This window comes from Amblyomma maculatum, chromosome 3 (assembly GCF_055883805.1).
Source record: "Amblyomma maculatum isolate TAMU_Amacu chromosome 3, ASM5588380v1, whole genome shotgun sequence".
Lineage (NCBI taxonomy): Eukaryota > Metazoa > Arthropoda > Arachnida > Ixodida > Ixodidae > Amblyomma > Amblyomma maculatum.
This window is the reverse complement of record NC_139346.1, coordinates 163,792,094-163,805,397: the sequence shown is the minus strand read 5'-3', so window position 1 is coordinate 163,805,397 and position 13,304 is coordinate 163,792,094. Positions and strand designations below refer to the sequence as shown.

The 13,304-nt window shown below is 44.4% G+C and overlaps 1 protein-coding gene across 1 annotated transcript in view; it reads left to right on the top strand.

Annotated features, from left to right (window-relative positions):
- Positions 1–1,603: 1,603 nt before the first annotated feature.
- The window catches only part of LOC146196696 (sodium/mannose cotransporter SLC5A10-like), a 42,815-nt gene continuing 31,114 nt past the window's right edge, over positions 1,604–13,304 (top strand). Inside the window, exon 1 of the mRNA XM_084598466.1 lies at positions 1,604–2,211. Within this exon, the coding sequence (XP_084454592.1) occupies positions 2,104–2,211 (108 nt within the window). The 5' untranslated portion in view covers positions 1,604–2,103. The remainder of the gene's footprint in view (positions 2,212–13,304) is intronic.

The window sequence follows — 13,304 nt, the reverse complement described above, 5'->3', positions numbered from 1 at the left end:
CCAGCTATGTTTCCTTTGGTATAATCTGCCTCTTGCTTTAATAGAGTCGACTTCTATTTTTGAGCATAATATATCTTGTCTCATAGGGTGGAGGGACTCCACCGCTCCCTTACTTTAACACTAGCGCAATGTTGTTAAACACTTGCTCTTGTGAGAAAGGACGTGGCATCGCGAACACACTCTCTCTCCTTATATGGAACGATTGGTGTCCGCATTGCTCCGGGATCACTGCCGACGGGTGCGTCGGTACGCTGAATGACGCGCACTGAAAGCCACGCCTCTCCGTGAATGGCCGCAGCAAGCTAAATTTGTCTTTCTTTGGAACGCGTGAATAGGAAACAAAAGGGAGAGTTTCGAAGATGCTTTCCTGCAGCCTTGCCGTCAGAGGGAAGGCGAGGATAAAGAGAGAGAGAGAGATAGGTGGGAAATAATTAAAGAATAAGCTAAGAGCGAGGGCTCTTGTTGTTGAGCTCTTGTCCTTCTTGTGCGCTAGCACCATGCCGGAAGAGCGAGAGGCCTGCTTCTGTGTAAATAGCTGAAACAAGTCTGCCTCAGCGCGCCGTGTAAGCGTAGTGGTACAGAAGTAAAACAAAAGCGACAACGCATCACCCGCAAACGGCAAACAACACATAAGAAAGCAGTTTCTCTAGCTTCGGGACTATCTCGATTCGATGTTCAGGAAACTTAGGTCCCTATAACCGCTGGCGACCCGGGCAATGAATTAATTATTGAATTAATGAAGAAGGAACCACGATGGAAGGAACTAATTAATTAATTAATTACTAAGCCCTGTTGAAGAAATATTGATCTTTGAGGTTTGGTAGCAGTGCAAAATTTGCCTGTTGCTTGTGCCGACCGCTGTCACCCCTCAAAAGGTCAAAGGAGTTGTATCAATCGAGATGAAGAACAGGTGTATAGACAAGGCGTGGATGTTTGATGTGAGAACACCCCCAGAAATTTTTTGTTCTCCCTAGCGTCCTTCAGGTTCCGGTCAGGTGGCTTGAAACTTATTGCGTGAATATATGGAAACAAAGAGGCGGTAACTGAAAGAGAATAAATAAGATAATATTTGGATGCCGGCTTTTATTATTATTTTTGATGGATGGTGTATAACACCCCCGAAAAATATTTCTGGCTACGTACTGATGAGGAAAGTTGTAGTGGTAGTGGTAGTTGTACACAGCAGTTATGCAAGTGGCAGTTCCAAGAAATGAGAGAAAATGAGTATTATGACTCCCTCGCCAAGGATCGCCGGCAGTGTTCCCAGCAGAACGCAACTCGAAAAGGTGGTGCCTTACCACCAGTAGCCACACCTCCGTAAAAACCGCCGATCCTCGCAACGGAAGTTGCAAGAGCGTGGCAAAAGCGGAACTGTTCCTCTGACGCTCGCAAAGGCACGCACGTAGACGACACAGCGCTTCGGAGCTGCGGGCGAGGGGCGGTTACCGCGATCGACGCACAGAGGTGTGAGAGGCAAGGAGGGAGGGAACGTGTTCGCGGCTGCACACCTGACGCGCCAACAACGCCGACGAGCGGCAACTTTGTACGCCCCGGTGCTTCGAGAGAGCGAGAGCCAGCCACGCTCTCTCTCTCCCTTTGCCCAAGACACGTGCGCGAGCCAGCGCGCTTCGTTATAAGCGCGCCGACGTCGCTCCGGTCAGCTTAGAAACCAAAAGGCTGTACGAAACAGCGCACACCGGCTTTGAAGCTCGGGCCGCTTCCTCCTCATCTTCAACCCCTTGTTGCTCCACCTGCTCCTAACCTACATGTACTTGATTGCAATACCAGTCGTAGGAACTCTACTCCGCCGAATTTCAGTGCGAAAGTGACTGTGACAGTGCAAGATACTTCGTTCTTCCGAGTTCGTCGTTGGAAGCGTCGCAAACGTTCCTTTTTGTGAACACTGAAGCATCAGAAGAGCTACTGGGCTGAAAAGAAAAGGAATTGTCTTTAATTTTTTTTTCCGCTCATGCTATGAAATATGTGCAGACAGAAGGAAGCACGAGTCTAGACTGTTGAGTGAGTGCGCTGTGATCGACCGGTCGGCATAAATTGAACTGCGGGTTGTTTAGGTTACGCGGAACGCAAGATCACTGAGAAGCCATGACGGAGGCCGGAGAAGGCAAAGCGTTCGAGAGCATCAACTTGGAAGTGTGGGACATTGTTGTCATCGTTGCATACTTCGTCGCGGTGATCGGCGTCGGTATCTGGGTGAGTAGCCTGCGTCGCTGTTTCTTTTTTCATCCTAAAGCAATAAAACAAAAATAAACTCGAGATAGAAATAATTCGGACAATTTAAACGGCTGTTCGAGATGTCTTCAGCGGGTTTCCACTTTAACTAGCTCCGCATTACGATGTCTATACCTTAACAGTGTGGTCCGTGACAGACAGGTGCAAATTAAGCGCCAGGCAGCACTAGCGAGCCTTCGATACTTTCTTTTTTATTTACTCTAGGGCACCATTAGCCACGGATCACACAGATTCAATTTTGACACATTTTCGAATTATTGGAAGGGCCCTGCAAGCAGTCATTCGTCGAATGTTTTAATATACAGAACATTTGGGGCACATACGGACTGTTGAATTTTATACTGCTACTACTTGTGCGTTGAATTATCGGCTTACGGTATTTGGTTACCCACGTAATAGGGAATCTTCAAGCACAAAACTTTTCTCGACTTTTTAAAATTTGGCAACAACCCGCGCCCGCATCGCGAAGTCACCGTACTAGCGGACATTAAGCATGAAGATGGATAGATCACTTAAATTAAGTTTACGTTCTAAATCACAACTAAACGCGGCTTGCCGAAATGATGACGGAAGTTGAAGGTCCATAATTTTTCGCTCTTGCGCCTGATTTTCAATCCGTTGCTCAGGTTTTGTGATATTTATTGTTGTAATGTTCCAGAAAATCGAGCACCTAGTGCGATAGTTTACGAGAGGCAGAAGTGCTTTCAACCAACGCTGGTTCTAACGTTGCGCCTTCAATCTTGCTGTGTGTTCACGTTGATCACGTTCGTTTTCCTTAAGTACATCGACTGAAAACTTTAGTTTTAATATTCCGTATACGCTCAGTAATCTGTACTTGCTTGCACTGATACAACAGCTTTTTGGACGAACAGGTTGTCATTCTGTTGCTATGACTGGGGCAAATGGATCGATAGAAAGCAGGTATCACCACATGGATGCGACACCTGTGGCCTATTTACGTTGCGTAAGTGCACCTGCAGTGAACGTCGACCTCATGCGCACGTGTCTTCATACGGAGGTGAAAAGGATTTGCGTTGTAGCTGCTTCGAATGAGTCTCCCAAATTCACTTCTACCGGTGCCGTGGGAGCGAGCGAGACAAGCGTGCTACAGAGGCGGCGCATTAACGATCCGAGCATACTGCCACGCTGTGCGGAGCAGTGCAATCTTTACAGCCTTCGTAGGAGCCGCGTTGAGAAAGCGAGGTCGACCGCGTGCTTCGCGTCTGACCGCCGATAAGGCTTGGACAGAAATCAAGTGGGAAAGGGACGGAAATATAAAGTAAGCTCGATCCTCGGAGCAAGGTGCCTGTCGCGACCTTCGGAATGCCTGCATAGGCTTCAGACAGCCTTCATATAACGTGCGGGCATTGTTGATGCCACACTATTCAAACTCCGAATGAAAGTGTTTAGTCGACTGTAGCGTGCCAAAGACGGCTGGTTTGGGCTAGTTCCTATCTCGGCATACTGGCGCTTTTACGATTCGCCTCTGGTTTAAAAAGCTTCCGTCTCGGGCTCATTTCATTGCGATGAGGGGATAAGTTTTCTGCCTGGCCCTGGGGACTAAGGTCAAGGTCTCGTCCAACCGCACTGCTATAGCGGTGAAGGCACTCTCGCAAGATGAAGGCAATGGTCTAACGTGCGACTTAGTCCGATGCTTGGAGTAGTCCCGGTATCCTTATGTCGAGTTACTGGTTGGCAGTCCTTGCCGTGATACGAGCCATGTTCGTTCTTTAGAAATGCTTAGATATGAGTTTTCAGCGAAATCGTGAAAGAATATGAGATGAGGGAATATATCCTGAGGAGAAATCTTGGCCTCAGTGAAACCCCTGTTGTTCACAATCTGATCTTGGCTGTGATGTTCAAGCACCCGTTTTGGTCTGGATCAGTTGGTAGGCATCAATCATGAAGTGCGTCGTAGCCACTAATAGTGTTTCTTCAGAATAAACGGTTTAAGTCAATGTTTTGCCCCCCTACGTCGCTTGCACTCAGGGTTATTCTGGTTTCCCATTAGCGCCACGCCCATGCGCCCTTTGCAATGTTCGTTTTTTTTTTTTTTTTTATTTGGTGATGGTCAAACCTTAATGAATTTGCCGACGATGTTTTTCCAGTCGGCGAGAGAAGGATAACGGAGTTGGAATAGAAATTCTATCCCCCGATAAGCTGCTTTCGCTTTCGGGATTATCAACCAGGAAGAACTGTCAAACTTCTCTATAGACACAATAGTTGAACAAAGTGCATTTAAGCTGGAAGCAGTTATCTGGTGAATCTTGTTACTGAGGGAGTGCAGCTGTTGAGTGCTTTCATATTAAAGTTTTATTGTGATATATGTATCCGCCAGTTTTTAAGGCTATACCGTTAAATGTCCATATTGGCGGTAAATGTGATGCCAGCGTCGTTGCAATCTCAGATAAATCCGGATATGTAGAGAGGGCATGACGTCACTCCTGAAGTTGCAGTATTGTAAGTTGTTAATTAAAACATCGGATAAATTGCAGTCATGAGGCTGTAATATGCCTAAGTGCCCTTGTAACACATGCCAATGGAATAATTATGCTTTTAATGAAATTTGCTAATTAGGTACTGGAATCGATACCTGAGCCCACGAGTCAGGTATGCTACACCTAGGCCACCGAGGGGCTTTTTTTCGACGTAGTTAACGGATATCTTGTGTGAGAGCGGCGCATCACGTGGTAATTATGCGTGGTAATTACAAAGTTGATTGTACCCCAAGTGGCTTGATATGTGTCAAAGATCCACCAAGGGTCCTCCAAGCAGCCTTAATCGGTCTTTAAGGCTATCTCGCCATATTCTAATGTTTAAAAGTTCGCCAAGTATTTTTTTGAAGGCGCACACACTGAAATTGTAGAATGACTCTCGGCGACACTGATGTTTTAGAGGAAATAAATAAAATAAGGAACACAAATATTTCACGAAGGACAAAAATTTATTGCATTCAATTTGGGTTTATCGGAAAGGGCGCAGGTGTCTTTATGTCAGCCCGCCGTAAGTATTGACCACACATAACAGCCACTGCTTTCACATATGTTTAGCCCATGATGATGAAACTGTTTCCCTGCCTCTTCCTCTAATTATTTTTCTTAGTCCCACGTAGCAGCGATTAGTTTTTGGCGGGAAAGCTACTGTCGGTGCACCACTACGCTGCAGAGTATTGACAACGCAGCAGCATCACAAAACTGTGTTCTCGAGTTACGTAAGCGCTTATCGAGGACTGTTCATAGCCTACCTTATGTTCAAGGAATCTGCTGCATGAGCAAGCTTACTTCCGTGCCGGGAGACAGGCTCTGCATTGTGACACGATTGAAAACGAGTTTATTTACTCAGTAAAATGCAGTAAAGCACAAAAAGAGAATCCGGTTTTCTAATCCGTTAAGCCGCAAGGCCTCAGCGGTGGAATTTGCATTCTTTGTTTTGGGCTCTTTTGTGCTTGCCGACTTTCTTGTCATTACCAACTTGTTGAATTGGAGCATCATAACAAGCTTCGCTTTGGTGGGGAGCTGCAGCATTTCTTTAGAGCTTTTCCAGTTTTAAAGATGGCCATATTTCATATGTACACCATGCTGTAATGAATGCGGGACATGGTTGGCAGACCGGATGGTCAAGTGGAACATTAGGTTTCAGGTTTTCGAGAATTTTTGTGGTGGCAGTAAAAGAGAGGTGGAATATTAGAATTTTAAGTGCTGATTCTCGCGTGATTTTGTCCAGTTTTGCCAGATTTACAGCTTCTATGAGCGACTCCATAGGAGTTCTCACCTAGCGGCTACATAAATTCTGGGAAGCTGCTTTCCGAGAAAGTAGCAAAGGAAAAAATCCAAACACTCCGGGACGCAGCGCATGTTATCTCTAGTTATCCGGCCTTAGAATCTCCCCGTCGCCCATTTCATATTCCTCGTGTCCCCGCAGTACCGATATGTTTACGTAAGTGGCCGTGATAAAGTAGATCGCAAGTCTGTTAGGCTTTGGATGGCGTTCTTCGGAAAACGCGACACTACACCTCTCGAAGAGTGTCACGCCCTCTTTGACGTGGGCTAACCCCAGAATCAACGTTTGCTTTAGCCATATCGGCTGACTGTTAAAATCTTATGCTAAAAAAAAAAAATGGCTGACTGTTATTTGCTTCTTTTTCTTGCAAAAAACTGTTTTAGATAACTGTGTAATGAAGTTAATCGAAGTAACATTTTGCCGACAGGCTTTCTAAAGCACCATTTAGGTTTTGTTCTAAGGCACACAGCATTTATTAATTTTTTTGTTTATACGATACTGCACACCTATATGTTCGGTTCATACAGGTGACAAAGTAAATAATGCATATAAGTCTCATCACATAAATTCAATCTTCGCGAAATTAAGGCTGTGTTTCACATGACAAGGTCAAATTATGACAGAAATGTTGATGGTTTGCACAAAACGAATGCAAATAAACACAAACTCTAACAGCAAAAGGAGCTCCAAAAGTGATTTTAAGTATTCAATCACTGCCTTTTCATAGTTTGTCACTTTATGGAACACTCTCTTGTAATTAACATATTCCAGTCTGAAATGGTTTAGGGCAAGTAAGGAAATTTTAATGTGTTATTGCGAGCAAAGTATTGGGAAATTTTGAAGTTAAAATGTTGGAGGTTTTAGATAGATAGTAGGTGAAACGCCAAATTACTTGCGAATAGAAACAAGTGCATAAATGCCAGATATGACACTTTCCGCCTAATATGAACCGGAGAATTGCTATTTGTGATCATTAAATTAGTCTGTGAATCAGTGTGGCAATGTTTATTATACATAATGTGGACAGTGCGCCGGTGCACTTCTTCAACCTCAGTTATGTCTTTTTTTATGCGTATAGGTCCCAAAGTATCAATGCGCATTTCAACTTGGTCCTTATTAACGAGATATGAGCTAATAATTTTACTTCGCTAGGAGTTGCTTTAAATTTATGATAGTGAAAGCCGAGTTTTCGAAATGTTGATGATGTTATGCGTCCTTACATGATCGGTCCAAGTTAGGTATCCGTCTATGATCTCTCCAAGGTACTTGCATCTTGAAAACTTCCTTATAGGATGGTAATTTATGTAATAAGTTAACTGGAAAGGGGTTTTCTCTCGCGTTATAGGTTGCAGAACTGTTTTTTCAGTGTTGATTTCAATTTGTTTTTGGTTATACTAGTTTAGAACATTACTGAACGAATTATTAAGTGCAGAATAGCTATAAGGCGAAGATATAGGTTTGTAATGCATTTAATCTTCAGTAAACAGGCAAATTTTAACAAATGGGTAAACAGTGACAACAGGACCATTTATATAGACCAGGAAAAAAAAAAAAAACAGAAGGGGTCAGATGACACTGCCTTGGGGTGCACTGGAGGAGACTGGGAGGGGCGAATAGCAGCAGCCATCAAGCTCCATAAATTAGAATTATTCTCTGTTTCAGGTATGAAAGAATCCAGTTAACTATAGCCCATGGGAGGCCTATTAATATTAGTTTTAAAAGCTTAATGCGGGGATACGAACAGTTGTGCTGGTCGGATCAACCTATGCGCATTCCTACCACGTGTATTTCTACAACATATGACACGGCGATCATCGAAATATTTGGCCTGTTTCAACAACTTGCACTGGAATCAATTTGTTGGAGAGGAGAAAGTCAGTCGAATATTGCCCAATAATATAGTAGTGGTCAAATATTCACTTCTCCATTTCCCAGCCACTTATTCGGGGGATGTACACCTCGCTTCTAGTGCTCGATGATCAGATTACTTCATGCGATTTCGTGGCTCGCTCGTATGACCAACATGCCACTAAGAATTTTCTTTTCGATTATTAGACGTCGTGGAGCCTGAAAGAACGACTTCGCGAACCAAATGAACTCGGTATGTCAGTGAAGCTACGTTGAGGGCAAATCATTTCGAACAATTGGTGATGCTTTCTTCTAACCGCGTTTATTAGGTTTGTCTTTAGTTCTGATCTGACACTCACCATCTGCATGCAGATCGCCATCTGCCTGTCAGGTTGCACGTGTTCCGTTCGTTTTTTGCATGTGAGCGCAACGTGACATCACCCGAGATTAGTATTCATTGCTCTTGTTTTTACGACCTCATAAAAATGTTACGCAAACGAATGCGGAGTGATTGTCCAAGGAATCAGGAGTATAAGGATACCATGTTATTGGGCAAGTTTTGGCGCGTTAGGCTTCTCCAATTTTGTTTTTCAAATTTAGTGCTATCTATGGAAAATTTAAAGTGACCTTTCGTTTGGAACATTTCCAGGCTGCGCGGGATGTTTTCCTTTCACTTGCGTTATTGCTGCTGATGCGCGGGCATATTTCTCCCCAGTCTTACTGCCAATGAGCAAGACTCGCGTACCTTTTCTTTCTCTTTTTTTTTTTTTTTTTTGCATCGCCAAACAAGATTCGCGCGGATGCTTACCTTGCTCTTCTCTCTAACTAAATTTTTATTTTCACTCCTGATGTTTATTTTCTTCTTACATCTACTTTCTTAGAATTCTGAACACCCATGATCTCGAGTTTCGCAAACGTGAACCTTATTTACCTTCGCTTTGCACAACCTTGCACAGTCTTGTCTCTGGTGTTGTTTCTGCGCAGTTTGCTGATTGTGAAATAACTTTACCGATTCTGCCGGCGTTTTGCAAAAAAGAACACTCGAAAAATCTCTAGGACGTTCTGCCAATTCTAGAGGCGAGGAAGCATAGCGAACAGGACAGCTGTGACACGCACGTGTTCCTTTCCTTCGCCTTCCCCCTCGTCGCATTATAAAGCGCCCAATCTTTGGTGACTATTCCTCGTGCCTCGAGAAACCGATTGCTGTGAAAAGGCGCAGTAATGTGAGCGAGTGTTCCAACCTGCGTAAATTGCTGTGGCCTAGCAACGGTCTGTAACCATGGTTACAGATGCGACAGCAGTCGTAACTGCACTGAATTTGTTACGCTAGAACCCACGACCCACCTAAAGAATAAGAATATATGGTGCTTTCCCAATGCCTGTTGCAAGAGGTGGCATGGCTAGCTATATGTATTGCTTAATTATCTTTTGTTTGTTTTCACAATCATTCAGTGAATATAGTAGTTGCCTGCTACTACTCTGATGATTTAAATATTGCGCAGCTTACTCTCACACACCATGCTGGTGTTTTACCCTCTCAGCCCCACTACTCCTTCCTCCCAGAAATTCCAGGCTTAAAACTGCGCCTTTAATCAACACACATGTACATGCGACAAAATTAACGTTGGGTCAGAACATCTCACTGACTGCTTTCCTGAAAGAAGACTGAAGAAACCGTAAATACTGGCGACAAATTGATTCCGCGGGCGCACACCTGGCACAGAATCCACGTGTTTTATTGGGTACGGATTGCAAGTTCGCTCCAAGATGCGTTCCTCTACCCTGTCCTGTCTCCGTGTCGCAGCCCTAGTTTATTTTCTCTTACTGTCCCTTCGTTTCCGCCACAGCAGCTCAGGCGCCTCCGAGCGCGAGGCCAGATACAGCGGCTGGCCCCAATCTTTCCTTCATTATTTTATTTTCAATAAAACCCCTTAATGATGATGATGCTGCTGCTTATGATGAGGTGCATTGTTTCACATGAGTATTTTTTAAATCTCTATTTCGTTTTCACTGTGCACTAGAAGGCTCAACAATAGAGTATTCTTTTGTTTGCCTTCCGGGAATACTAACGGCGACATGGGATCCCGTGCTTCTGTGCAACCTGTATCTATATGTCCTGATACAGGTGCAAGGTTTCTCTTTCACCGCTTACTTGTCGCTGACGTCCGAGAGGATTCTTGTTGTCGGTTCCTCAAGCCGCGCCTACTAGCCCAATCAATGGACGGAAGAGGCTGTGCGTTCCTTTCCAGGTACAGATAAGCACTCCTCATGACGTTTGTGTGGTTGGTGTCTGATGGCGGCTTCCGGAAAGCGGGAGGGCGTGCCCTGCAGGAAAATAAGAAAGAAAGGAAGAGGAAAAAGACAGAAAAACAGCAAGAATTGCAGAAAGAAGGAAAGAAAGAAAGAATGTGGTGAAGGATGTATCAGCCAGCACCGTTGCCAAGCTTTCAATATTTCTGAAGGTATATAATGCACTACCGACAAAAAAGATTCACAGTTCAGTCGTATATAATAATAATAATAATAAAAAAAAGAGGAATATGCAGGTTATGGCACTGCCTTCCGCTACTCTCGTTTATCTTACGCAGTTGCGGTTACACAGTTACAGCCTTTTTTCCTACGTGATAGTCGCTGCTTTATAGTTTGATTAAATGGCGGCAAAAGGCTACATAAAATCCCCGTTGTATATACATCTCAGAACAACGACTATAGGCAAATTGAGCACTTCCGCGCGCACCGAGCGTTGGCACACGTTTTCACCTTTCCGAGAGAGGGATCGTCACTTAACTCGAGCCATACGTCGACGACACTTTATTTTTATGCACATGTCCTCTGCAGTATTGCAAGTGAAAAAAAAAAAAAAAACGCATTTGTCCTGAATGCGAAAACGATGTGGTGAGAAGCTCGTCGGCATGATTTTCGAGAGGCCTAGAGCTCTATAAATCACCCCATCGAGCAAATCGAGCATTCACTTTCGTACAGTGATTGCGGCTAAAAATCAAAAGGGTAAATGAGCCAGTGGGAACCAGTGAACTTCGCGAACATGAGCTGTCTAGCCTAGTTTCAACGCTCTGGGTAAGTGTGGGTACATAGGTCCGTGCGCCTTAATAGGGAACCATGCACATTTAAGGATTACAACGGCTCAACCGAAATCATAGCAAATTGCTTTTGCCCAGACCTTGATCTCTGAACAGACAACAGGACATGATTAAGCTACTTATTCCCTGATTTCGTCGTTCTATGTGACCTTTAGCTATGTGTAGCGCTTAAATTTTATCGGGAAGCGTGTTCATCTGAAAAACCGGCAAAATTACTTTGCACCGAGTGTATAATTGGCTACTGTTCGGCGGAATTCCTTGATGCGAGCAAGCGAATAGAAGCAAAAAGCACACAACTCAAGAAAGGCATGTCGCTATCAGGCAGATTTGGCTCCGTTCGTTGGCGAACGACTACACAATGTCGAACACGGAGGCTGCAGCCCATGTGCACCAATGCCACGGGCCCCGACAGGAACTTATCCTTCATTCAAGGTTGCTCTCTGGTGTCGCAAATAGGAAGCGGTAACTGCAACGGAGCCTAAGTGAGTGACAGAATCGAAAACTGGCAACAAACTGCAGCATTGTGGACACAAGCAACAGCGCAGCCCGAGTGAAAGTGATCGGCCGCCTGTCGAGAGAGGTATGTGACGGACAAAGGGAGATAACAGAGCACTCGGGTAGCTGGAAGTAGGCTCCTTTGGCTTCGAGCACTTCAGTGATCGGGGGTGGCCAGTTTATCTGGTGTTGACAGAAAAAGGCAGGAAAAGCGTGATATCGAAACTGGAGCCGCCGAGGGGGGGGGGGGGGGGGGGGAGGGGGCATGTCATTGATTACAGACCCTTCACAGAATGAGCGATGAAAGGCGTCACTCGCGTTTCCCACATGGTTAAGCGGCATCCTGCCAAATGAGAGAGAGGGGGTAGTTTCTGCAACCTTTGTCTGCGTTGAATTGCCATAGGCTTCACTCAATATGATATTCTGAGGCACGATTCTTCTCTCCCGTCTCCGTGTGTGCAGCGAGCGCCTCACAGTGGGCTGATTACACGAAAAAAAAAAGTTTTTTTTTTTTTTGACACCAAGAGCTTTACCAGCCCACGAGAAACTCACCTCACTTCGATGAGCAGCGTTTGTTCAAGTCGAAAAAGTAGCGAAAATTTATTTGCCTGTAGCAAAACACATAATATGTGAGGTATATCAGTGGCCATAACATGACTGTAGATTCTACTATTTTCGAAAAAAAAAAAAAAAGCATTATGGGAACTAATGAACTACTACAAAGTTGCTGGACACTTTCTTTATTAGAAATAGCACGAATCAAACTGTGGCAGGTTAACCAGTGCATTTTGAGTCGCAAATAATACGGCACGACGGACGAAGACGAAGAAGGCACACAAACGACAGGACTAGCACCAAGCACGTACACCAAGCTTGGGTACAGCCACAGGTCTGTTTTTAACGCCATTCAAAACTTCTTAATAGAAACAAAACGTCTGCCTTGCTGATATGCTTTGAATTTTTAATCTGCACATATAAATCTTAGTATTCTTCTACTGCGTGCGTTAGTATTTACTCGTTTTTATTTTGGTTTTTCATATTTACATTTCCTTCTCTATTCCCTAGCATTTATTTCCATTTATTTTTGCGATGTAGTTATACATCTCAAAATCTAATATCTCTGCACCACAATTCTTGGCTGATCCCTCTGTGTGGGTATGTGCCATCAAATTAGAGGAGAACAACAACAACGTAAACGAGAGGACTGGCGTTTGTGTGACTTCTCTGTCCTCGTCCATCGCGCTGTATTATTTGTGAATCATAGTGTACCAATTAGCCCAAACAAGAATTCTACTTGACTAGTGCAGTTAAGCGCTCCTAGTTTGCTTTTTCGCCATCTGGTAGCTGTTAACATAGAACACTGGCAGCAGCTTGCTTACAAGAATCATGCCTTTTGAAAAAAAAAAAAAGCGTTCAGCCCGCACAGGTTCAGGTTGTACTCTTGTTTTGTTGCTTTGAAAGTTTTCTGAATTCTCAAGCACAGGATCCATGCACGTAGGTTTTCACGTCAAATTTTGTTTTGTTTGCAAACTATAGCATAGTCATTCAGTGCGTTCTCGCTTCGTGCAAGTGTTTCTCCGTGAACGCGCAAATACACTTTCAACACGTGCCCTTCGAAACAACGGTTGACAGTCGCCTGATGAAAGCGAGAGGTCAAACGGCTGAACCTTGTCCACCGCGAGTTGCCGCCTTCCACGGCCGTACACAAGGACGGTCACTTCCCTCACTGTCTTGGAAAGGCCACAGCAAAGACGCCCGCATTGCCGCGAGCAATTCGGTATGCTCGTACCCATGCCAAATAAGCAAAAGTCACCGGAAACAGATTTTAATATA